Source organism: Gorilla gorilla, chromosome 17, assembly GCF_029281585.2.
Source record: "Gorilla gorilla gorilla isolate KB3781 chromosome 17, NHGRI_mGorGor1-v2.1_pri, whole genome shotgun sequence".
NCBI lineage: Eukaryota > Metazoa > Chordata > Mammalia > Primates > Hominidae > Gorilla > Gorilla gorilla.
In genome coordinates this window covers 38143007-38169504 of record NC_073241.2, presented here as the reverse complement: position 1 = coordinate 38169504, position 26498 = coordinate 38143007, and the positions used below count along the sequence as shown (strand labels likewise).

General features: G+C 41.5%; 2 protein-coding genes, 1 non-coding gene and 2 pseudogenes across 4 annotated transcripts in view; 2 read left to right on the top strand and 3 right to left on the bottom strand.

Moving 5' to 3' along the window:
• The window catches only part of LOC129528335 (adhesion G protein-coupled receptor A3-like), a 49934-nt gene extending 49730 nt beyond the window's left edge, over positions 1–204 (bottom strand). The window contains 1 exon segment of the mRNA XM_063699403.1: positions 103–204. Coding sequence (XP_063555473.1) covers positions 103–204 — 102 coding nt within the window.
• A 3376-nt stretch (positions 205–3580) lies between these two features.
• On the bottom strand, positions 3581–5597 carry LOC101132408 (nuclear factor NF-kappa-B p100 subunit-like; annotated as a pseudogene).
• The window catches only part of ANKRD62 (ankyrin repeat domain 62), a 41181-nt gene continuing 20276 nt past the window's right edge, over positions 5594–26498 (top strand). Inside the window, exons 1-8 of one of the 2 annotated variants that reach the window (XM_055368432.1) lie at positions 5594–6007; positions 6716–6830; positions 6982–7155; positions 7741–7847; positions 9190–9327; positions 11754–11821; positions 15298–15368; positions 19429–19601. In XM_055368432.1, the coding sequence (XP_055224407.1) occupies positions 5790–6007; positions 6716–6830; positions 6982–7155; positions 7741–7847; positions 9190–9327; positions 11754–11821; positions 15298–15368; positions 19429–19601 (1064 nt within the window). In that variant the 5' untranslated portion in view covers positions 5594–5789. The remainder of the gene's footprint in view (positions 6008–6715; positions 6831–6981; positions 7156–7740; positions 7848–9189; positions 9328–11753; positions 11822–15297; positions 15369–19428; positions 19602–26498) is intronic. The other variant, XM_031003732.3, reaches the window with a different exon arrangement.
• LOC115931524 (U6 spliceosomal RNA) lies at positions 10565–10670 on the top strand. The gene has a single exon (XR_004067995.1). It is a non-coding gene; the product is annotated as a U6 spliceosomal RNA (small nuclear RNA).
• Positions 14086–14709, bottom strand: LOC109023940 (succinate dehydrogenase [ubiquinone] cytochrome b small subunit, mitochondrial-like; annotated as a pseudogene).

Sequence of the window (26498 nt, the reverse complement as noted above, 5' to 3'; positions counted from 1 at the left end):
AAGGCCTTGGCCTTCAGCCTGGCCCTGCCCTGGACCTGCCCTACCATTACCTGGCCTGTCCTGGTCCTGCCCTGCCCTGGCCAGGACCTTCCCTGAACCTACACTGGCCCTGCCTTGGCTCTGGCCCTGTCTCTTGTCATGACCCTGGTCCTGCCAATGGTCATGGTCCTGGTTCTGGTCTGGCCCTGAGCTGGCCTTGGACATGTCCTCGCCCTGATTTGTCCTGGCCCTGCTTTGGCTCTTTCCTGCCCTGGCCACACCATGGCCCTGCCTGTTCTGTCCTCTCCTGGCACTGACCTCACCCTGCCATGGCCCATTGGTACTGTTGCCCTGCCTTACCCTGCCCTGGTTGTGCCCTGGCCCTGCCTGGCGCTGGCCCCTCCCTGGACCTGCCCTGACCCTGCCTTGGCTTTTGCCCTGCCCTCACTATGGCCTGGTTCTGGCCCTGTCAAGGACCTGCCCTGACTGTGCCATGGCCCTGGCCCTGGCCCTGCTCTGCTGTGGTCCTGGCCCTGACCCAGACCCTTTCTTGGCTCTGTCCTGGCCCTGGCCTTTTCCTGGCCCTGAGCTGGCACTGGTCAGCCCCTGGTTTTGGCACCACCCTGCCCTGCCATGCTCTGGCTGTGTCATCACCCTGCCCTGGCCCTGTCCTTGCCCTACTCTGGCTTTGACCCTGCCCTGGCCCTACCTTAGCCCTCACCCTAGTTTTGTCTGGGCCTTGTCTTGAGCCTGGACATAGCACAGACCTGGCTGTGGCCCTGGCCCTACCATGGCCCTGTCCCAGACCCTGGCCCTGCCAGGTACCTGTCCTGGCCCTGCTCTGGGCCTAGCTTTTTTCCTGGTCCTTAGATGACCCTGGCCCTGCCCTTGCCCTTCCCCTTTTCCTGGCACTGGCCTTGGACATGACCGTGGTCCTAACCCTGGCCCTGCTCTGGGCCTAGCTTTTTTCCTGGTCCTTAGATGACCCTGGCCCTGCCCTTGCCCTTCCCCTTTTCCTGGCACTGGCCTTGGACATGACCGTGGTCCTAACCCTGGCCCTGCCCTGGAGCTGCCACTGTCTTGGCCCTGCCCTGGCCCTACATCTACCCTGCTTCTGGCCCTGGCCCTGCCCCAGCCATAGACCTGCCCTGGTTGGCCCTGCCCTGCCTTCGCCCTGTGCTACTCTAGGCCTTCTGTACCCTCCCCTGCCCTGAGTTTGGCCCTGCCCTGACCTTGCCTTGGCCCTCACACTGGCCCTAGCACAGACCTGGCCCTAGCCCTGGCCTTGGCCTGGCACTGACCCCTGCTCCTGACCTTGGTCCTGCCATGGCCCTGGCCCTGGCCCTGAACTGGTTCTACCCTAACCCTGACAGATTACATTAGAATATTATTTAAAATTTTTATTTTAGATTTTTAAGATAACTATAGTAGTAATAATACATCATATGCTATTTATAATAGTAGTAGTATTTGTAGTAGTTAATAATCGCTAAAATTTTAACCAGTACTTTCTTTGCTCCTGGTACTGTTCTAAGAGTATAGCTGTATAAATTTGTATATATGTGAGGCATTAATTCTCACAATAACTCTATAGCCTGGGTACTTACAGCATCCCCACTTCCAAATGTAAGAAACAGGCATAAAGAGGTTAAATACTTGGCCTGGCGCAGTGGCTCACACCTGTAATCCCAGCACTTTGGGAGGCCAGGGCTGTCGCATCTCTTGAGCTCAGGAGTTCGGGACCAGCCTGGGCAACATTGTGAAACCCTGTCTCTACTAAAAATGCACAAAAATAGGTGATTGATTTGTTTACGTTCCTTATAGGATTCTGGTTATAAAACATTGGTCAGATACACAGTTTGCACACACTTTCTTCCATTCTGTAGCTTGTCTGTTCAGTTGTTTGGTGATGGCTTTTGCTCTGAGTCAGCTCTTCCAGAAGTTTATTAGATCCCACTTGTTAAGCCCTGTTGTTTTGGCGTTGCTGTTGGGAAACTCAGCTGTATCAATTCTTTGCCCAAGCCCATGTCAAGAAGGGTATTTCTCAGGTTTTCTTGTAGGATTTTTATAGCTCAAGGCCTTCCATTGGCATCCTTCATTTGCCTTGAGTTGATTTTTGTATAGGGTGAAGGTAAGGGCCCAGGGATATTCCTTTGCACGTGGCTGTGCACTTTCCCAGCACCATTGATTCGATAGAGAGTCCTTTCTGCATGGCTTATCTTCCTGGATGTTATCAAAGATCAGGTGGTTTTTGGTGTGTGGGTGTACTTGTGAGTCCTCTTTTCTGTTCCACTGGTCTGTGTGGTGGAAACGGGTCCCTAGCTTTTCCCTGACATTGGAAATCGGGGAGTGTGGTGCATGCGATGGAGTCTGGACGTCTTAGGATTGCTTTGGAAATTTAGGAAATTTCATGGTCTCACGTGAGTTTTACCATTGCTTATTCATATTTCTTGAATCGCATTTGCCAAATAGTAAATGATTACACTGCGAGGATAGATTGAGACATGTTGGTCCACACGTACACTGTGGAATGATGACATCATGCTATTGAGTGTCTCCATGACCTCATACCGCTGTGAAAATTTCTTTGTGGAGGCCGGGCACAGTGGCTCATGCCTGTAATCCCAGCACTTTGGGAGGCCGAGGCAGGCAGATCATGAGGTCAGGAGTTTGAGACCAGCCTGACCAACATGGTGAAACCCCATCTCTACTAAAAATACAAAAATTAGCCAGGTGTGGTGGTGCGTGCCTGTAATCCCAGCTACTCAGGAGGCTGAGGCAACAGAATTACTTGAACCTGGGAGGCGAAGGTTGTAGTGAGCCAAGATTGGCCACTGCACTCCAGCCTGGGTGACTGAGCAAGACTCCGTCTCAAGAAAAAAAAGAAAAAGAAAAAGAAAATTTCTTTCTGATGAGAACATTCTGAATCCTCCTTTTCAAGCTTTTTGGAAAGAGGTGCAATGATGCCATGAACTGTCATCACTCTGCTGTGGAACAGAAGAGCGGAATTCCTCCCTGTCATCTGAGTGTTACTTTGTACCTGTTTCCGGTACCTGTTCAAGTCTTCTCTTCCACCTCCCATCTCTGGTAACCAGAGCTGGGGCTCTGCCCTCCTGCCCGGTGGAGCTTTGACTGATGGAAAGGTCTGTCTAGGGACAGGGAGTGGGGTAGAGAAGGAGGCTCCAGGAGGCCCCTGCCCCTGCGCGCAGGCAGAGCAGGCTGTGTTCCAGGAGCCTGGGCTGATTGAGGAACACAGGTGGATTGGCCAGAGCATGAGGGGTTGGGGAAACGCCTGGCTTTTTTTTTCCAAAGTTGGGAAGGAGGGGTCCTTCTCTTCCCATTAGAAACCTTTATTTGTCCCAACTGAGGGGTGGGTGTGGGGTGTTAAATTTAAGATTTGAAATAGGTGGGGATGCTGTACGGGGGGTCCGGGAAGGGGGCTGGGGCCAGGCAGCAGGTCAGTGCACCTGAAGCTGGGGGTGCCCATGGCAGAGGCCTCCTGGTGGCTCAGGGGGTGGGCCAGCTTCTCTGCCTCCTGCTCCACTGATTGGCTCCCGTACCCCCTGTCTTCCTTCATCTCTGCTGTGCTGGGCAGCTTGTCTCAGGTCTCTGGACCCCTCAGCAGCCTCACTCCCTCCTCTAGGCCAATGCCAGACAGCGCCTCCAGCAGACCTGCCAAGTCCTCGCCAGCCAGCTCATAGCTGTGCAGGAGGCTGTCGCTGGGCAAGGCCGTCTGTTGGTACATGTCCACCAGGCTGCACAGCCCCAGCCTCTCTGCCAGCTCTGCCCAGCTGCCCTGGGCTTCTGGCCCGTCTAGCAGCTGCTCCAGGTTCTGCAGGGCTGTGTCACCAAGTGACAGCCCTGGCCCTGCAGGGCTGGGTGGGGTCAGGGGCAGCTAGCTCCCTGGTGTTCAGAGCGGCATTTAGCAGCGAGGTCTTCACCTTGGTGCTGTGGATAAGGTCGAGGCGTGTGGCCCTGGAAGCTGCTTTGGGTGTCCTTCTCAGGCCCTTCTGAGTCCCAGTCGTTATCAGAGGTAGGGGGTGAGGGCAGTGGGCACAGGGGCTCCTCATTCTCAGCATAGATGTCAGCACTAGCCTTCAGAAGGAGGGTGAGGGTTGGGGACTCCAGTCCCGCTGCCAGGTGCAGGGGTGTGTTTCCCACAAAGGTGTGAGCATTCCCATTGGCCCGAAGCTTGGTGACCAGATGGGTGACCAACCCCAGCTCCTCCATCTCTGTGGCTAGATGCAAGGCTGTTTGGCCCCCCTGCCGCTCTGTGGCCTCCACTTCAGGCCCACTGTTCACCAGCAGATCCAGGCACTTGGGGCTTTGGGCTTGGGCCGCCAGGTGTACTGCAAAGTCAGGCATGTGCAACAGCCGAGGCACAGCGGCAGCTCCACTCCAAAGCAGTGCATGCAGCAGCTCAGAGGCACCAGGGCCTGCCTGCAGTGCCAGGTGCATGGCTGAGTCTCCATGCCAATCAGCAGTGCTGGGTCTGCACCCACCTGAAGCAGAAAGCTCACCACCCTCATCTGCCTGGTGATCACTGCCAGGTGCAGGGGTGTCTGGTGCAGGTGATTGGTGAGGTTGACGATGCCAAGGTGCTGGGTGTGGTAGATGACACGGGCTATGTGCTTGATGACCCTGGTCGGCCCATGGATGATGGACAGGTGTAGTGGCGTGTCTCTGTTCTCGTCCTGCTCCAGCAGGTGGCATTGTCCCGCCAGCAGTGTGCTGGTGTCCGTGGTGACACCATAGTTGAGTAGGGCCTGGGCGCTGCGCTGTGCCGTGCCACACCAGGCTGAAGAGCGTTGTACTCTTGGGCTCACTGCAGCATCTCCAGGGCCTGCAGCTGGCACTGGGGAGGGGTCCTGGAGGGGGCTAGGGCTATGGCCGTGCAGGGCCAAGGCTAGGGCTAGGGCCAGGTCTGCACTAGGGCCAGTGTGAGGGCCAAAGCAGGATCAGGGCAGAGCCAAAGGCAGGGCAGGGCAGGGTAGAACAGGCCCAGGGTAGCACAGGGCGAAGTTAGGGCAGAACCAACCAAGGCAGATCTATGGCTCTGCGGCTTCCTCCTGAGTCCCTGCCGGGCACCGAAAGCCTGGCTCTTTTTTTTTTTTTTTTTTCAGACGGAGTCTCGCTTTGTCACCCAGGCTGGAGTGCAGTGGCGTGATCTCGGTTCCCTGCAAGCTCCGCCTCCCAGGTTCACGCCATTCTCCTGCCTCAGCCTCCCAAGTACCTGGGACTACAGGCGCCCGGCACCACGACCGGCTAATTTTTTGTATTTTTAGTAGAGACGGGGTTTCACCGTGTTAGCCAGGATGGTCTCGATCTTTTGAGGTCGTGATCCGCCTGCCTCAGCCTCCCAAAGTGCTGGAATCACAGGCGTGAGCCAGCCAGCAGGCGGCGCTCGCGAGAGTGCGCAGCTCCCGGGAAGGGCCTCGCGGGCAGGCTGAGGTGCGCATGTACCCTGGTGCCTAAGGGTTCTGGCCGGGGAGGCGGGGGGCGGTGGGGGGTGGGGGGAGGGCGGGTGCGCCACCAGCAGGTGGCGCCCGCGAATGGAGGGCGCGAGGCTCAGGGCTGTTTCTCCGCGGATGGCCTCGTGGGCCGGCTGAGGTGCACATGCGCGCTGGTGCCTAACGGCTCTGCTGGGCTAGGTGCTCCTCCGAGCAGCTGGAGACTGGAGTGTCCCTGACGGAGGTTGCAGCTGGACCTGGTTACGTGCTGGTGCTGCGCTCCAGAGAGGCAGAAAACGAGTGGGAGCTGAGGTGTCTTGAAGCCGTTCCTCAGCCTGGGAGAAGATCTTTGGCTTCAGGATGGAGGTCAGGGGGTCGTTCCTGGCGGCCTGCAGGAGACGCATGGCTACCTGGAGGAAGAATCGTGACAAGGATGGCTTCTCAAATCCCGGGTACCGAGTCCGGCAGAAGGATCTGGGCATGATCCACAAAGCTGCCATCACAGGTGATGTGAACAAGGTGATGGAGAGCATCTTGCTCAGGCTGAATGACTTGAACGACAGGGACAAGAAGAACAGGTAAGGGGAACAGGAAGCCGGGAGGAGGCCTGGGGATATGGGAGAAGCCCCTGTTCCTGGTTTCTGGGTAGGGGAGATACGGTGCGGGGTGAAGGCTTGGGTGGGGTGGAAGTCAGGTGAGGGTGGGTGGGGTGGGGGACTGTGGTGGGGGTAGAGTTGGGTGGGGGACTGTATTAGGAGGTGGAGTTGGGTGGGGGTTGGATGGGGTGGAGGACTGGTGGGGGGTGGGATGGGGTGGGGGACTGTGGTGAGGGGTAGAGTTGGGTGGGGGACTGTGGTGGGGAGTGGAGTGAGGGTTGGATGGGGTGGAGGACTGGTGGGGGGTGGGATGGGGTGGGGGACTGTGGTGAGGGGTAGAGTTGGGTGGGGGACTGTGGTGGGGAGTCTAGTGGAGTGAGGCTTGGATGGGGTGGGGGTTGGATGGAGTGAGGGGACTGGTGGGGGGTAGAGTTGGGTAGGATGTGGGTACGATGCAAGGGTGGGGGTGGGGGTGGGGTGAGTGTTGTCACCAAGGGCACTGGGCTTTCTACCCTGGCAGGCTCAGCAGCACCCGGGATGTGGAAACCTTGCCTTTCTTCACAAGAAAAGTAACTATTTGTTCTGAAGGCAGAGGGATAACATACTATTTGATGTTTACAATTACATGCGTCATTGTATGTTTTGGGACTGTGCACTACAATTGCCTAAAACGACTTCTCATTCTCATAGGACTGCTCTACATTTGGCGTGTGCCCATGGCCATCCGGGAGTGGTGGCTGACTTGGTGGCCAGAAAATGCCAGCTTAACCTCACTGACAGTGAAAACAGGACAGCTCTGATCAAGGTATATGGTAGCCAACTCTTTCAGCATGGGATGGATTTAATTTAAATTCACAGAATAAAATTAATTCACCTCATTGAAATGTGACTAGTTGGTGAATCCTGTGGAAGATTTCCTAGAATTTACAGTCTATTTCTTGGTCTAATACTGACAGGCTGTACAATGTCAAGAAGAAGTTTGTGCATCCATCCTGCTGGAACATGGCGCCAACCCAAATGTTAGAGATATGTATGGCAACACTGCTCTGCACTATGCCATTGATAATGAGAATATATCAATGGCAAGAAAACTGCTTGCATATGGTGCAGATATTGAAGCAAGAAGCCAGGTATGATCAACCAATGTTCTTTTCAAAGTATTTCAAGTATATTTGTTTTACCATTGACATATGATTTTTTTTAGTAAAACATCTGAAACTAGAAGGAAATATATTACGTGCAAATATTTGCTTTACATACAACTATTTAAAAATACATTCATAACAAATATGAAAACACGAGGTCTGTAGTCTAAATGTGTCCTATAGATTTAGGTTAGTTTACCTCCATAAGCTGTGTCAACATGTAAAATTTAGGAAACTCATACACGTGTCTAGATTTCAGGCTTCTCTTAAAGGATCACATCTGGATTCCCTTGAGCTCATATCACTGTTGAGTATGCTGTGCAGCGGTTATCCCTTTATGTGAGGCATATGTGCTCCAGTCTGTTACTGTGCCTTCCAGACACCCTAGGAGGGGTATCTGAAAGGGAAGGAGCAGCATGTGGGCAAGCACAGTGGAGTGAGAAGGAAGGGATTGCTTTTTATTTACTTTCTGCTTCATGTTTAAGTTCATAGGATCTTAACATAAGGTTTTCAGTTCAGTTGGGAAGTGTGTAATTTTGTGAATTATAAATTGTTTTTGCTGTTTTGCAGGATGGACATACATCACTTTTACTAGCTGTAAATAGGAAAAAAGAGCAAATGGTGGCATTTTTGTTGAAGAAAAAACCAGATTTAACTGCAATAGATGATTTTGGAAGGTACAATAGTTCTTTTTTTGTTCATTTTTAAACCTGAGTGGTGTTCTAGAGTGGTAACAGTCACTTGTCAGAAATATTAAATTGATAAGATTAACTTATTATTATTGGGATAGAGAGAAATACCAGCACAAGTCATCAGGTAGAAAAACAATTATTTGGACTGGGCAACATAAAAAATAGTGTATTGCAGGATTTGTCTTCTCTTGTTACATTGACTGATGTTTGTTGATGGATGAGGTGATACTTTGAGTCATATGATCTTATGTTAACTAAAGGGATTTCATATTGGTTTTACTTGTTTTAAAAGTGTAGACTTCAACTTTTAGTTTACTTTGTGACTCAATATTGAAATTTCTTAACTCTTTTATAGTAGTTTCAACCTCTGCTTCTTACATGCTTTTCCTTTAAAAATACTTTGTTAAAGATAAATTAGAGTTGAAAATCATTTTGTGTTTTGGATGACTCTTTGCTTTAGCTTGCTTTCTCTCAAAAATATTAATGTTAGGTTATTCCTAAGTGACTATTAATTGCTATTGCCAGATACTGTGGGTTCATTGGGTTTTTTCTTCTTTTTACTTCTAGTGTATTTTGATGTTATTTTTAATTAGTGTGGGCAGAGGGAAAAAAGATAGCTTCAACTGGGTAAACTTTTAATGACTACAAGCCATGGGTGACAATGAGAAAAAAGAGATAGGCTATAGATTCACACAAGACTGGGTTTAATTCTTAGCTTTTCTGCTTACTAGATGTGTGACCTTGGGAACATTACTTATCACCAAGTGTTTTCCTTTATGAAACAAGAGAATAATAATATATCCTTCAAGGGTGGTTGTGTATAACTAATATATGTATATATGGCATTTAATCCAGTGCCTCGCATATGATTATCAGCATTATTAACTGAAACTACTGTGGCTATTATTAGCATTATTATTATTGTTTTAAACCTGCAGATAGCTCTTATTGACCCCACGCTGATTTTGAATTACAATATATTATATCAGACTAGGGAAGAAATGGATAATTTTTCACTTAAATTTTTAGCTACTTTAGATAAGTGACCTGAGCATAGCATTCTGCCCATCAAAGGACTTTATTTTATCAACTTCTGCTATGTCATATCCCAGTGGGACAAGAGGCTTCCTTGTTGTTCCTTCTGTTTGGCTTTGGTGGCAATTTACAAAGATGAACCCTTGAGCACCCAAGAAGTTTGTGTTTATTAGTACATGTAATTGGTTAATTCTACATGGACAGGCATATTAAATTTGTAAAGTTTATAAATTTAGCTTTTAACATAGCTTTGCTAAAGTTCCTAAGCATGAAATTATCTTTCTTATTTTAGAACAGCCCTGATACTTGCTGCTCGTAATGGATCAACAAGTGTAGTCTACCAGCTTCTTCAGCACAATATTGATGTCTTTTGCCAAGATATATCTGGATGGACTGCAGAAGACTACGCTGTTGCTTCTAAGTTTCAAGCGTAAGTGTTAAAAAGGCTAGTGAACACTAAATTGAGGTTTAAAGTTATTGTAACCATTGCATCTTATATATCAAGTGAGATTTCATAGTTTGGTTCAGGTAGTTTTGGAGTGGCAGTGAGTTAGTCCACTTCATCAGCCAGAAATCAAGCATAAGACTAGACAAGTTAGAAGTAGCAATGAGTGTAGGATTCTTTAACTCAAGTCTCTTAAGACTTCTATGCTTAGGGATCCTAATGTTTTCCATTTCATTCCAAGTATAACCCCTACGCATGGGATAAAATGATTTTTATAATTAGTTATGAGTCTTGAAATGTCCAGTGTATCAGAAAATGTTGGACTATCTCCTGGGAGCTGTCTCCTATACCCTCCACCTTGAATTTTTCAAGAACCTAAGAGGTTCCCTAAGTCTGAGGAAGACAATCATGTTTTACAAGTCAGTGGGGAGCGGTGGGTGGGGGGAAAGGACATTCTAATTATTCTGTTCTTTCTATGGATTCTGTTACTGCTTTTTGTCATTGAAACTGCTCCTGCAGTCTGGTAAAGATTGACCTTTGCCACCAGGATGCCCCTTGTGATTCAGATCCTCAGTCTTTATAGTAACCTATACATGGGCTTCCAAGTCCCATCTTATAGTTCACCTAAATATGCTTATATGCCCAGCTGTTGTTTCCAAAACACCAGTACCCTGCTCTGGCTGCTGGACATTCTAGCTTTACCCACACACGTAGTGAGCAAATTGACCCTTCCCCCCCATACTCAAAACCTCATGTGGAGCACACATCTTAGCCTGGAATCCTAGACCTTCATGGTAAGTTATTCTGTGAGTCCCTTGTTTGTCTTCTCTCTAGCAAATATTAGTTGGGATAGTTCTAAGCTGTTAGAGATGTTCAGATAGTGTTGCAGGAAGATATCAAAGTTTTTTCTTCTTTGTTACCAGATTTTTTACCCCAAGCCCCTTTATATCTTATGTAGCAGCTTTTCTTAGATAGAGGAAGGTCCCATGTTGTCCGCAGTGGGCTCGGACTTGTGGTTGGCCCCTTGAGTGATCTGTTTTCCATAATAATAAAAATCTCCCAGCCCACTTGCTTCTCCACCTCAAGTTTTTAAAATATCTTCAAATATTACCTCATAGGAAGCCATTAGTCAGAATTATCTGTCTCAAGTAGGTGAGTTGGACTGAACAGAGCCAAGCTTCATCCATGACTGATCAGCATCCATTTACAAAAGTAGAGCTTTGTGCTTGCTTCGCGGCACATATGCTAAAGTTGGACCAATACAGAGAAAATTAGCATGGCCCCTGCATAAGCATGTCACACTAATCTGTGAAGCAGTCCATATTTTACACAGTTACAAGAAGGCCATTTGACTAGTTTGCTGACAAGTTCCCGGAAAACAGTGTGAGTCAAAGCAAAACAGGTGCTAGCCAATAATGAAATTACACATTTTCATTACAAAAACATTGGAGTAAGGTAATCTATGAAATGAGAATGGCGCTGAGTAAACTCGTGGTGTGTTGTGTGCAAATATATTGTTAGTATGTATCTCAGAAATGAAAAAATAACCACTTGCATCTCCTTCATGACACTTCAAAAATATGAGGGTTTTTGTCTTCCATGTCAGTTGGGGATGACCATGGAGAGGAAGCATCATTCTAACAAAGATCTGCCAGTTCAGAGTTCGAGTCTATAGAGGAAAAATAGTAGTAGTCCAAGCCAGGTCTTGACATCTGTTAGCTTTCTGCCTTTGGTGTGATTGATGACATAAGTAACAATGGATAATCATGTTATCTATTTTAATGAGACAATCTATTTATCAATTTAGTTACAAACTGTGAAATAGTTGAGATGTCCTGAATCATAAGCTACAAATAATAGAACAAGTAACAAGCAAAATTAGGACTTAACAACATTTTCAAAAGATCATAACATTTTAATATTAGAACATATGTGAAAATACACATTGGATTTCATTTGGGATTCCAAAATAATTTCAGCAAAAAAGTTCAAGAACAAATTATTCCATTGCTTTACTATTTCTCTGAGCACATTAAAATGTGGTTTCATTAAACATTTATAATAACCTAATAAATAAGGTAGTAAAACCTTCATTCTTTAGAAGAAGACATTGAGCCTAAGAGAAGAGACTTGTTCAAGAACAAATACCCATTGGTCCTATTATGAGTCAGATCATTTTCCATTATGTCAACTTCACATGTGTTAATTTACTGAGTTATACTGTCCTCACTTCATACTTTTTTCTTCTTTAATTAGAAGCTTAATAAGAGTTTTGTAGAGCTTACAAACTAAAAGTGTATAATTAAAGTTCTGATATTGTTTGATATACTCTTAAGAATTTAATGTATTTGGTAAAGTTTTTCATATCAGTATTAAAATAGTAATTGTATTTACTGCATTTTGATACATAGCATTCGTGGAATAATTTCTGAATATAAAGCAAACAAGAGACGTAAAAGTCTTCAAAATAGCGATCCAGGTATGACTTCTGATAGTGAATTCCTCTCGATGGTCCTGTCATAGATAAAAAAATAAGAGGAAGGAAGTTTTGATCATAAAACAGCAGTTTAAAAAAACCACTCTAAATTGAATGTATATTTTTTAATTACTTTCTTAGTAATCTAGATTTCAGAATTATTTAAAAAGTTACTTGTAGGCAAGTTATAATCTCAAGCAGTATTATCTGAAAAAAACTCATTATTGTAGTTTCTGAAATTCTAGATGATATTTTTGTGTAAATAAGAAAAAAGATTAAGTTAGTATGTGGTATGTTTTCTTTGTAGTCACCTTATGATGAATTGGATTTGTTATAACATTGGATATTTTAATTTATAAAATAGATGCTTTGCATTTAGTAAATACATATTACAGCTGAGCCTTGAGTAGTGTGGGATTTAGGGGTACCAGTCCCCCATTCAGTTTGAAATCTGTATATAACTCTGGACTCCCCCCTAAAACTTAACTACTCATGGCTTACTGTTGACTAGAAACCTTATTGATTATACAGTTAATTAAGACATATTAGTTATATGTATTATATACTGTATTGTTACTACAATAAAGTAAACTAGAGAAAAAGAAACTTATAAAGAAAATCATAATGAAGAAAGAATATATTTTTATTCAGTGGAAAGTGGATCATCATAAAGCTCTTCATCCTCAGAGTCTTCAAGTTGGCTAGGCTGAGGAGGTGTAGGAGGTAGAGGGAGATTGATCTTGCCATCTCAGGTGGCAAAGGCAGAAGAAAGTCTGCAGATGAGTGGACCCTTGCAGTTCAAACCTGTGTTGTTCAGAGATCAACTCTGACATAGTGATTTGTGTCACTCAAAAAGTAACTGTCTTTAAAATAAGAATTTCAATGAGACCTTTCTGGTACCATGAACAAACATCAATAAGAACTGTACCAATACCAATAGGATGTTATTTTTTAAAGATACCTACTGTGTAGAGAAGTCAGAAAATAAATTCCTTATTGAGAAGCACAGGCCGTGTTACATATTCTCATACCAAGAATGTCTCACTAGTATTGACTTAATTCCCCCCAAGTGGAGATAAAATGAGATACATTTACTTCGTTAGGGTGAGATTTATTCTATCTGCTAGTTAATTGTCATGATAATATCAATTTTGTTAGAAGAAGACACTCTGTTACCATTAGCTAAAAGATTATTATAATAATATTCGAATAGCCCAACTCTAGCCTCAGCACATTATAGTAAAAGTACAGCAACCATTACCAGAACAGACCAGGGGCTGCCTCTTTGAAGTAGGACACATGCTGTGCCACACAGCCCCACAACTTAAAAATACATGTAGGATAATGGTATAATTAAGTATGATGTGTTGCATTAAAGATATGCCACAGCACTCTCCCATAAGCTTTGACATTTATCCTCTCAGGATCATGATTTGCTATTCTTAACTGAAAAACACTTTTTTTTTGCAAGCCATTAGGTTCATTTTGGAATGTGTGTACTTTTCTTTTTTTTAATTATACAACATTTTATTTAAAAACAATTCATAGAATACATTTTCACATTGGAGATTCCCATAGTGGGAAAATAGCAATGTATTACTTATAGTTTCATATTCATGGACAGATTGTTTCAGAACAAGTAAAACACATTTGAGACTTGAGTCTCAGTTTAGAATTTGTAATATTTTGATATGTCTACAAGGGGAACCTTGCCCTTAAATGGAACTTCTCTATATTCAGAAGCACTCCAAGCTTTTCTTCCTAAGATTTAGAAATTCATAATGTGAGATATCAGCATTTCCTAATTTTAAAATTTCCCCAGTATATGTAACCATCAGTAGGTGGTATCTACTGAATAGAGAGGGAAGTTTTCAAAAACTGAACACTCTCTAATTTTCTGCGATGTTTTTATTCATGAATTAACAGTATTTCCCTTTGTCCATCATTCCCAGGGCAAAAACAGAAATTTGATCATATATTAATAGTAATAAAGCTGGATTCTCTTTAAGAGATTGATAAAAGGCAAAAGCTCATATCATGTTTAGTTATACTGTGACTCTTATGAGAAGCTGGGAGGCAACCCCATTAACTCACCGCAATACAAAACTCAGTCTCACAATTTCTTAGTCATAATTCCTCTCAAACCTTTTCCTCAAATATTAAATTTGGAAAACAATCTTGTGATTAAGAGAAGAAGGCTGTCCACCAATGGACTTACCCTGTTATTTCTTCCTTATTGTGAGTTGAATGGCATGACAAAGCAGAGGCAAAGAGGCATACATCAGTTCTTCAAAGTATTAAGTCAGAAAGGTCAGAGCTTCCACAGCGTGGCAACAGCTTTGCAGATGCCCACATCATGGTAGTTGAAATAGCAAAGCCCAGCAAAGGTTAAAGCTGAAAGTGCCAGAAGCTCTGCCTTGGGAGCTTTCTGCAAGGCATCCCCATGAACATAGTCAGTAACAACTTGTCCAAGGCCCCAGTAACTATGAAGAGTGAGGGTTGCAGCAAGGAGTAGAGTCCGTCACAGAGCCAAGGATTCAAATAAGCAGCTGGAAGCAGGCCCAGGAGCAAAACACTGACGACCCTCTCACTAGTCCAGTGGAGAGACGCAACCTGGGAACCAGAATGGTGGCTTGGTGACAAGCCAATGTACTGCACTCCACACCATTCTGGGGTAGGTCGGTTCTGAAGTAATGCTGAGATAGGAGCAGGTGTGACCACTGGGGTTCGCAGCAACAGAGCTCGGCCTCCTTGGGCACCGCAAAGGGTACTCAGTCTCCAGAGAACCGCCGTTTCATTCCTGAAAACTCAGGGTCATCCACCAACCCCTACTTTGTATTTTAGTTATAGTCGGTTAAAACATAAACTCACTTTTGAAACCTTAATTGCATGTTTTATGAAACCTGTATTATATAAAACTGTTTGTCTGGGGAAAGAGCCAGAATCAGAGAAGAGTTTACACAGCTGTTGAAAAATGAAATTTGTCAGAATAGTAGAGGAAGACATTTCAGATATAATGAACGGGGTGTATATGGATGAAGGTATAAGCAGTAACAGTCATATTGGAAGTTACTCATAATGAGAAGCAGGTTTAGTGTGTTATTATAAAGGTAATATTAGGAAGTAAAGAACAATATGTAGTGTTAGTTTATCTGTTAGTACTGGATTTTCAAATTTTGTTTTTCTGATGGTTTTGTTCATTTATATTGTTGGGTGGATTCATTTGTGAGCGAATCTTTGAGATGTTGGTCTATGGCTTGAATCTGGTGACATCTGGTGTCTTGCCAAGTAGTTTGTTGAAGTTTTGGAGAACTAGAAGTAATTCTTAAGAAGTAGATATATCGCTAAAGATTAAGCTTCATTAAAATTCTCAATTTATAGAAGAAAAATATGTTATTTTCTATTTTTATAAAGACTAAAGTTTTTATCTAATTGTTCTAAGTAGTTCATTTTAACTAAATATATGGATTTGTGAGCAGAACAAGACTTAGAAACGACATCAGAGGGAGAGCAAGAAAGGCTTGAAGGATGTGAAAGCAGCCAGCCACAGGTATGTAAAAATTTAATTTCAAATTTCTGGTTTTCTTTGGTAATGTAGCATAATCCAAATGAAATTACTTTTGGACTAGCCTTTTAGAATCAATTGAATGTAATTTAATAGTTAATTTTAATAACATTTTAACTGTTTATAAAATTTAAAGTGTTCTAAGAATCTACAGTGATTTTACAGCTAATATTAACCTTGGAACTGAGGCAAAAAGTTCCGGAGTATTGTTTGCTGTTCCATTTTTATAACCTAATATAATAAAGAAGGTAATATCAAATATTGAATTATAATTTTAAGCAATAAAAATTATGAATAATTTAACAATGATGGCTGCTGATTTGGATTCCTGTTAAAGAAGTAATCATTGCCAATGGTCCAAAATTTGCAGTTTTATATTACTGGTGACTAATACCAAGATTAAAAATGTATTCTCCATTGTGATCTCTTACTAATTTCAATATCTATGTTCAGGGCAGAATGGGGTCATAAAATCAACCCAACTCTACCTATCAAGAGAATCAGACCTTGCAAAATGGCACTTTTGGTGTTTGGGTTCAAGCAAAAATGTTCCCAATTTATTTCAACATAGGAAATCTGCAAATATTGTTAAATTTTTAAAATCAATTGTCATTTGTGGACCTGAAAATTTATTAGAACTTGACTTAAGCCTATAGTTTATATAGCTATATAACACTATCATATTACAGTATATAATTTGAATTAAAATGTAAGAATTTGCTTTTCTTTTGATTGGTGTTGATTTTGACTCCTAATAATTTTAAGTTTGCCTACTCACCGGTTAGTAATCTTTGGAAAAAAACACTCAAATGTGCACTATTGGGTATCAGTATTTCCAGTACAGTGAGATAAAATCTTGTTAAGTGAAGATGCCTTTGTACTACTAAAAATGATCTCTTATTTTCATTTTTGGTAAATCTATCACACAATGAATTAATGTTACTCCAGACACTGTCAAAGTAAAGTTTGATAGTTTGTGTTTTTCTTATATTTTAGGCTTATGCAAACTATTTTTCACTTTTTGGTTACAAGACAGTAATTTGGGATTAGGTAAACATAGATTAAGAAATTTAACAGTTAAATTTTCATTTTTTCATACTTCATTATTTAAAGACAAAGTTATCCTTAAAACATATACCCTGACAGAAAAGACATCTGACAAACAAAACTCATAATCTTCCACTTTCACATCTGCAAAAAATGTCTCAACAAACAGAAGTGAACAAGTATTGTAATAGCATATATCTGTATATACAAGACTCCCTTATGTGCAAAAGTATGAGGAAAACGTGGATCAAACAAGACAAATGAGGTGGAAAAAAACTTTAAAACTCATCAAAATTGAGTTAAAGCAGAATTTGGGTGAAATTTGTGAAGAATACAAAACTGCTGCCTCGTTTTTAGGAAGAGCCACTCCATGATAACTCTACAGGAATAGCAAACTTAAAGAAAATACCCTCAAATTTGACAAATAATGCACCTGATTGTCAGGAAAAGATGTATCTAGAGTGTTCATCTAATATGTATTCCTAATATTTCCTGTTTAAAAATAGTGCAGCCTCATAAATGTCTTTTGATCTCATTTATACTCTTGGCCTCCAGAATTTGCTTGCCAGTCATCTTCTGATTTTTATTTAAATGAAAATAAAGTATACTGTGAAAATAGTAACAGACCAGACACAGAACATGCTTTTAACATAGACCGGGAGAATTTTATAATGACACAAAAAGTACAAAAGCAAGGAACCCAGAAGTAGTTACAATTGAAATAAAAGAAGACCAAGAGTGTTATAGGTACATGATGAAAAAATCACCAACATAACATTAATTGCAAATTGGACATCAGAAATGTGCCTCAGTTTAGTGATCCAACAAGCCTTTTAGATTTGTGGCTTACCTGCTCCAGAGAAATTAAGTATGTGAGAAAAAAAAAAGCATAGTGTTTCTGTTGTTACAGACACTTAATAAGAATACAAAACCAATTCAAAACTTGTTCCACAAACCATTATATCATAATTACAGTACAAATAACTATAAAAGAATAGAACTTGGATTAGAAAATGTGCATTCTTCTCCACCACACAGTGACAGAGCATTAAAAGTACATCTAGAAGAATAGTTACAGCACAATATACAAAGACTTAAGAATGAGGCACGCATATTACAACTAGAGTTCCAGCCCTTGTGGCTGCTTTCATGGTCTGATGTTGAGTGCCTGCAGCTTTTCCGGGTGCACAGTATGAGCTGTCAGTGGATCTACCTTTTTGGGGTCTGGAAGATGGTCACTCTCTTCTCACAGCTCTTCTTAGAAAGAAAAAAGAAAAGTTCAGAAAGATTTACAGGGCCACTTGCTGCTGCTCGTTTTTTTTCTCTTGACCAATTATTTGGTGCATTCTAATTTTCTTTACTTATGAAAAGCTCTTACGTAAAATCGGGTTATCTATATACATAATTGTGTGTAGAAATAGGCTCTTTCTCAATTTAAATGATAGGAGATCAGGAAAACATTCTATAATCTTCATTACTTGATCAACCCAAGTCTGTCTGTCCATTTTACAAGTGGCATAGGGACTGGGAAAAAAATCTATTCATATATCATGGATATAGACACTTGTAAACTAGGGTTAGCCTATAGGAAATTGCTTAAAAATTTAATAAGCTCTAGGGTTTAATTTTTCCCTATTGACTTAAAGATGAATTGCACTTACTTAAAGTGGGAAATCAATGGGAAGGAAGCAATGACTGAGAAGTGCTATAAAAATGTGTCTGTCCTTGAGAGTTGGAACAAATATTCATGGGCAAAGGAATCTGTATGTTGTGCTTTCAGATGTGCAAGTTGATCCATTTAACTCAATATGTTAAGGCTTACAATTTCATCATGACAACCTTAAGTATGTTTGAAAACAAATGTATATAGATATCTCCATCTATTTTTTAATCACAACTTCCGCATGTTTCTGTCAAAGCAGATCTTAATGTGATTTTGTTTAATAGAGCATAAGTTTTAGCATGTATAACTTTATTATGTCAGTACCATGGATTCTCAGCCCAAAATTTAGTATTTGACTCCAAAGTAGAAACATGATTTCGGTACATCGAGTTTTAAAGATAGACAAAAATCTGGTGATGTTCATCTTAAAAAGTAAAAGTAGATGAGGCCTCTCAGCCCCTTCTGAGGCATTATGTTACTTTCCCAGAGTTACACTTTTAATTCTTCTGATTAATTTGATGAATTTATCGGTAATTTATCTGATTCAGCCTTATGAAACAGTATTATCAGGTTTTGTGCAATAAAATGCTGGAAAATGCCAGGGGATTTAGATGAATCATTTAATCTTTTTTGATAATGGGGCCAAAGTAGATAACTACTTACACTGTATATCCTCCAGCTATAAAATGTCATGGTTACTGAATGTGAAATTGTGGAAGCATCTCATTTTCCAGAACTCTAAAGTAGCATCTCAGCAGTTTCACTCTGCTTCTTTTGTGGTTTCAAATTTTGGTTCTTGTATTTCAGCAAGCACCTTCACATTTTCGATATCCTAGGATCCAAAGGGAGAAAGTAAAATAAAAGACAGTGGGAAAAGAAAGCTTACCGTAGAAAGGGGAAAGCTTCCTTTCTGTTCTTGAAGCCCCACATCCTCTAAATCTGGCCGTTTAGTGTAAACTCCAGGAGGTAAAAATAGAAGAGGACAGATTTGATGGCTTCGTCTTTTTATTTCTCTATTTCTGCTCATCACAAGGGCATCGGGGGTGAAAATGTATATTAGACAGCAATGGGAATAAAAGCACAAATTTGGAATGGGCCCGTTTTGAAAGTTTTGAAAATTTTATTCACTCAAACAGAAATAAATCAGACTTTATATGAATTTCAATAAAAATTATAACATAATTATATATAATGAAAAAGTAAGCACAAGGTATTTTATCATGTCATGACTAATATGACAGACTGAGTCAAGTGATTAAATGAATGAACACAAAAAAGTTCTTTCTATTGGATAAAATAATGACAATTATTCTCAGTATGAAACTTTCATTGAAGGTTGAAGAAAAAATGAAGAAATGCAGAAATAAGAAAATGGAAGTGTCAAGAAACGTACATGCTGATGACAGTGACAATTATAATGATGATGTTGATGAATTAATTCACAAAATAAAGAACAGAAAACCTGATAATCATCAATCTCCCGGGAAGGAGAATGGCGAGTTTGATAGGTAATCCTGTAGCGATAGTTAACAGCGGATCACTGTTAATTGTACTATAAAATGAATTCTAATTTGGGTTAATATGTACGATTAACAAATTTTATACTTTTGTGAGGAATATTCTGCCTTGCCTGGTAATCATAAAATGCAAATTAACAAGCAATGAGATATGGTCTTTCCAATCATATTGATGTTTTATTTAAAAAGTAACTAGACAAATGTGAAGAAAGACATGCTCTTATACACTGTTGCTAAATGAAATTGGTAAATCTTTATTGAAGGGTAGTTCAGTAGCATGCATCACAATTTTAAATATGTCATTTTGTTAACCTGACAGCTTTACTTCTGGGACTAGATTCTACAGGAAAATATGAGTTTACACATACACACAAGCAGTTGAGGTCATTAATTGTATATTTATTATACATATGATATAGAAGATATCTTGTATATCATATACATAACATGCAATAGGCCAACATATATATGCATGTGTAGTTATTTCTTTATATGAAATTGTTGCGTGCATACATATATATGGTAAGAACTTTCATTATAGCATTGTCATATCAAAATGTTTGAGATTGTGTAAAAGTCTGTTAATTAAAGGAAATAAGTAGTCACACCCATAAAATAATGTACTATGCAACCCTCTTATAAAAATGAAGTTGCATTTATAGTGTAGTGATTATTTCACCAGTAAAGTATCTTTAAAGCATTGGGTTTGATAACACATCTTGTATTAGTCTATTTTCATACTGCTATAAAGACACTACCTGACACTGGGTAATTTATAAACAAAAGAAGTTTAATTGACTCACAGTTCCTCCTGGCTGGGGAAGCCTCAGGAAATTTACAATCATGACAGAAGGCAAAGGAGAAGCAAGCACCTTCTTCACAAAGTAGTAGGAGAGAGTGAGAGCAAGGAAGTGCCACACTTTAAAAACATTAGCTCTTGTGAGAACTCACTCACTATCACAAGAACAGCATGGGGGAAACAGCCTCCATGATCAAGTCACTTCCCACCAGGTCTCTCTTCTGACAGGTAGGGATTATGATTTGAGATGAGATTTTGGTGGGGACACAGCACCAAACCATATTATTCCACCCCGGCCCCTTTCAAATCTCATGTCCTTTTCACATTTCAAAACCAATACTGCCTTCCCAACAGTGCCCCCAATGTCTTAACTCAGTCAAGCTTTAACCCAAAAGTCCAAGTTCAATGTCTCATCCGAGACAAGGATGTGAGCCTGTGAAATCAAAAATTAGTTAGTTAGTTCTAAGATACAGTGGGGGTACATGCATTGGGTGAATGTTCCCATTCCAAATGGGAGAAATTAGCCAAAAGAAAGGTGCCATGGGCCCCATGCAAGTCTGAAACTCTACTTGGCAGTCATTAAATCTTAAAGCTCCTAAATGATCTCCTTTGACTCCATTTCTCACATCCAGGGCACACTGATGCAAAATGTGGGCTCCCATGGCCTTGGGCAGCTCTGCCCCTGTGACTCTGCAGGGTTCAGCCCTTGTGGCTGCTTTCACGGTCTGATGTTGAGTGCCTGCAGCTTTTCCAGGTGCACAGTATGAGCTGTCAGTGGATCTACCTTTTTGGGGTCTGGAAGATGGTCACCATCTTCTCACAGCTCTTCGAAGCAGTGCCCCATTGGCAACTCTTTTTGGGGGCTCCAACTCCACATTTCCCTTCTGCACTGCCCTAGCAGAGGTTCTTCATGAGGGCTCTGCCCCTGCAGCAGACTTTTGCTTGGACATCTAGGCATTTCCATACATCCTCTGAAATCTAGGCAAAGGTTCCCAAACCTCACCTCTTGTGTTCTGTGCACCTGTAGCCCCAACACCACATGGATGCTGCCAAGGCATTGGGTTTTCACTCTCTAAAGCAACAGCCTGAGCTGTGCCTTGGCCCTTTTTATCATGGCTGGAGCTGGACCAGCTGGGATGCAGGGTGCCATGTCGCAGGTCTGCACAGAGCAGTGGGGCCCTGTTCCCAACTCAAGAAACCATTTTTTCCTCTAAGACCTCTGCGCCTGTGATGGGAGGGACTTCTGGGAAGATTTCTGACATGCCCTGGAGACATTTTCCCCACTGTCTTGGCTATTAACACTTAGCTCCTTGTTACTTATGAAAGTTTCTGCAGGAGGCTTGAATTTCTCCCCCGGAAAACAGGTTTTTCTTTTCTACCACATAGTCAGGCGTCAAAGTTTCCAAACATTTATGGTTGCTTCCCCTTTAAACATAAGTTCCAATTTCAAACCATCTTTGTGACTACATGAATGCTTTTCAGAATAAGCTAGGTTACATCTTGAATGCTTTTCTGCTTAGAAATCTCTTTTGCCAGATACTTAAATCATCTCTCTCAAGTTTAAAGTTCTACAGATCTCTAGGGCAGGGGCAAAATGCCACCAGTCTCTTTGCTAGAGTATAGCATGAGTGACCTTTACTTTAGTTTCTCAATAACTTCCTCATCTTCATCTGAGACCATGTCAGCCTGGACCTCATTGTCCGTATCACTATCAGCATTTTGGTCAAAACCATTCAGCAAGTCGCTAGGAAATTCCCAAATTTTCCATCTTCCTGTCATCTTCTGAGCCCTTGAAACTGTTGTAACCTCTGTGCGTTACCCAGTTCCAGTTTTTTCCACGTTTTCAGGTTATCTTTATAGCAGTACCCCACTCTGCAAGTACCAACTCTCTTAAGCAAATTTTGTCAGAATACAATACTGTATGATCTTAATACTTGTAGTGTTTACTGAGTTAGAAAAGGAAGCTACATGCTACGTTGGCACTTTACTTTGTTATCAACATAATCGTTAGTTATAAAATTGTTGTTTTTCTCAATGCAAAAGTGCTCAAATATTGGACATTTATAATAATCTGAATATTGCCAAGGGATTGCACATGGGGATCCATATTTTATATAAATATTTACAATATTGCTAAACGTTATCGAAGTATATCAAAGGACCTTTGATCTACCTAGCCAGGAATTGGCCAACTTTTTATGTAAAGAACCAGATAGTAACAATTTTAGGCTTTATGGACCAGAGAGTCTGTGTTGTTGTAGTCCAACATCTTTCATAGACAATAAATGAATAGGTGTCACTCTGTCACTCGATAAATGAATTACTGTCATTCAATAAATGAATAGGTTTCGTTGTCATTCAATAAAAGAATAGGTTTCACTGTTACCAAAAAAAAAAAAAACAGACAGACAGGTAGTAGGCTGAATTTGGCACACACTATTAATTTGCTGACCTGTGTGCTTAAAACCAAGGTGCTGCCAATGCAGTGTATTTCCTGTTTAGAGGCACTCTCAATGCATGTCTTTAGTCTTCCTTTGAAAAGTATGCACCACACCATATTTTTCATTAGTGACTTCATATTGTATAATTTACAAAAATTAAGTTTACGAAAGAAGATATTTTTGCATTGTAACTTTTTATTCTTGTTACAGAATTGAGTATTTTAGTATGACTAATTGTTTTGTGTATTTGATGAGTATAAAATGTCTCAGAGTTGGGTGAGTTTTCTCAAGTAAGAAATACTGTCCTTGAAATCATTAGTCTTTCTGTGGTCTTTATAAGCATGAGCAAAATGATAATCACTTTTATATAATCTAGAAATGCTCTATAATTTTATGGCTTTATTCATTTATACCATAGTCTGGCTTATAAAAATGCCATATGTGTTTAATTTTTTAAATGCTTAACGTGTTAAAACATACTAGGTAATTAATCATTATAAAAGTATTGGGAAATACAGCTGAGCAAGAAGAAAATTAGGTCATCCATGATAATGCCACTTAGGTATGATGTCCTTGAAATTGAACCGTCTGTACTCATGGACTCAACCTTCCCTTCCATTCACTCTTGAACTCACTGCTGTAATTTTCACTCTCACCACTCCTCCAAAGTTGTTATTCTCAAGCTTGTCATTTTTTCACTGTAATACATCTAGACATAATTTCTTAGATCTCATTTTATTTAACCTATCAGCAATATTTGACCCCATGGAGAACTTTCTCCACTATATCACTTTGTTCACTTGGCTTTCAGAATGTCAGTCACTCACCTAGATTTTCCTCCTGCCTTTCTAGTTGTTTTAGTTGTGACATTAGGTTGTGAACTTAAGATCTTTCTTTTTGATGTGAGCATTTAGCTTCATCCCTGTGATGCAAGGTTGTTTCAACATGTGCAAATCAATAGGCCAGGCACAGTGGCTCACGCCTGTAATCCTAGCACTTTAGGAGGCTGAGGTGGGCAGATCATGAGGTCAGGAGATTGAGACCATCCTGACTAACATGATGAAACCCTGTCTCTACTAAAAATACAAAAAATTAGCCAGATGTGATGGCACACACCTGTAGTCTCAGCTACTCAGGAGGCTGAGGCAGGAGAATTGCTTGAACCCGGGAGGCAGAGGTTGCAGTGAGCCAAGATTGCACCACTGCACTCCAGCCTTGATGATAGAGCGAGACTGCCTCTCAAAAAAAAAAAAAGATCAATAAATGTAATTAATCAAATAAACAGAATTATTCTGTTTATTATTGAGATAATCACATCTCAATAGATTCAGAAATGTCTTTTGATGAAATTCAACATTTATGTTAAAAACTCTCAACTAGTTATTGAAGGAACATACCTCAAAATAATAAGAGCCATATATGACAAACCCACAGCAAACGTCATACTGAATGAGCAAAAGCTGGAAGCGGTCCCCTTGAAAAGTGGCACTAGACAAGGATGCCCTCTCTCACCACTTCTTTTCAATGTAGTATTGTAAGTTCTGGCCAGGGTAATCCATCAAGAGAAAGAAATAATGGGCATCCAAGTAGGAAGAGAGGAAGTCAAACTATCTTAGTTTAAAGATGACATGATCCTATACCTAGAAAACCACATAGTGTGAGCCCAAAATCTTCTTAAGCTGATACAACTTGAGGAAAGTCTCAGGATACAAAATCAATGTGCAAAAATTAGTACCATTCCCATAGACCAACAATAGTGAAGAGCCAAACCAAGAACTAATTCTTACTCACAATTGCCACCAAAACAACAACAACATAAAAACCTAGGAATACAGCTAAGTAGAGAGGGGAAAGATCTCTACAAGGAGAACTACAAAACACTGCTCAAAGACAGAGTTTGAAACCAGCCTGGCCAACATGGTGAAACCCTGCCTCTACTAAAAATACAAAAATTAGCCGGGCGTGGTGGCAGGCGCCTATAATCTCAGTTACTTGGGAGGCTGAGGCAAGAGAGTTGCTGGAACCCAGGAGGTGGAGGTTGCAGTGAGCAGAGATCATGCCATTGTGCTTCAGCCCAGGCCGATGACAGCAAGACTCCATCTCAAAAAAAAAAAAAAAAAAAAAAAGTCATACTGCCCAAAGCATTTCGTAGACTCAATGCTGTTCCTATTAAACTACCATTGACATTCTTTACAGAACTACAAGAAACTATTTTAAAATTCATACGGAACCAGAAAAGGGTGTGAATAGCCAAGGCAGTCCTCAGCAAAAAGAACAAAGCTGGAGGAATCACACTACCTGACTTCAAACTATACTATGGAGTTACAGAAACCAAACAACATGGCACTGGTTCAAAAACAGACACATGGACCAGTTGAACAGAATAGAGAACCCAGAAATATGAACACACACCTGCAACTCTCTGATCTTCAACAAACCTGACAAAAAGCAACAAGGACAGGACCGTATTTAATAAATGGTACTGGGAAAACTGGCTAGTCATATGCAGAGGATTGAAATTTCACCCTTTCCTTACACCATAAACAAAAATTACCTCAAGATGGATTAAAGATTTAACTGTAAAATCAAAAACTATAAAAACCCAGGAAGACAATCTAGGCAATACCATTCTGGACATAGGCACTGGCAAAGATTTCATCATGAAGATGCCAAAGCAATTGCAACAAAAGCAAAAATTGACAAATGGAATCTAATTAAACTAAGGAGCTTCTGCACAGCAAAAGAAACTGTCATCAGACTGAACAGACGACCTCCACAAGGGAAGACGTTTTGCAAACTATGCATCTGGCAAAGGTCTGATATCTAACATCTGTAAGAAACTTAAATACAAGAGAAAACCCCATAAAAAGTGGGCAAAGGACATGAACAGATACTTTTCTTTTTTTCTTTTTCTTTTAGTCTGGCGTTGTCTCCCAGGCTGGAGTGCAGTGCTGTGATCTCCGCTCACTGCAACCTCCCCATCCCGGGTTAAGTGATTCTCATGCCTCAGCCTGCCGAGTAACTGGGACTACAGGCATGCCCTACCACACCCTGCTAATTTTTGTATTTTTAGCAGAGATGGGTTTTTGCCATGTTGGTCAGGCTGGTCTCGAACTCCTGACCTCAGGTAATCTGCCCACCTTGGCCTCCCAAAGTGCTGGGATTACAGATGTCAGCCGCTGCTCCAGGCCAAGAACAGATACTTTTCAAAAGAAGACATATACAAGATCAACAAACATGGAAAAAAAGCTCAACTTCACTGATCGTTAGAGAAATGCAAATCATAACCCCTATTAACATGCCATCTAACACCAGTAAGAATGGCTATTATTAAAAAGTCCAGGCTGGGCATGGTGGCTCACGCCTGTAATCCCACCACTTTGGGAGACCGAGGCAGATGAATCACGAGGTCAGGAGTTTGAGACCAGCCTGACCAATATGGTGAAACATCGTCTCTACTAAAAATACAAAAATTAACCTGGCGTGGTGGCACTCGCCTATAATCCCTGCTACACAGGAGGCTAAGGCAGGAGAATTGCCTGCACCTGGGAGGCGGAGGTTGCAGTGAGCCAAGATCACGCCACTGCACTCCAGCCTGGGTGACAGACTGAGACTCCGTCTCAAAAAAAAAAGTACAAAAATAACAGA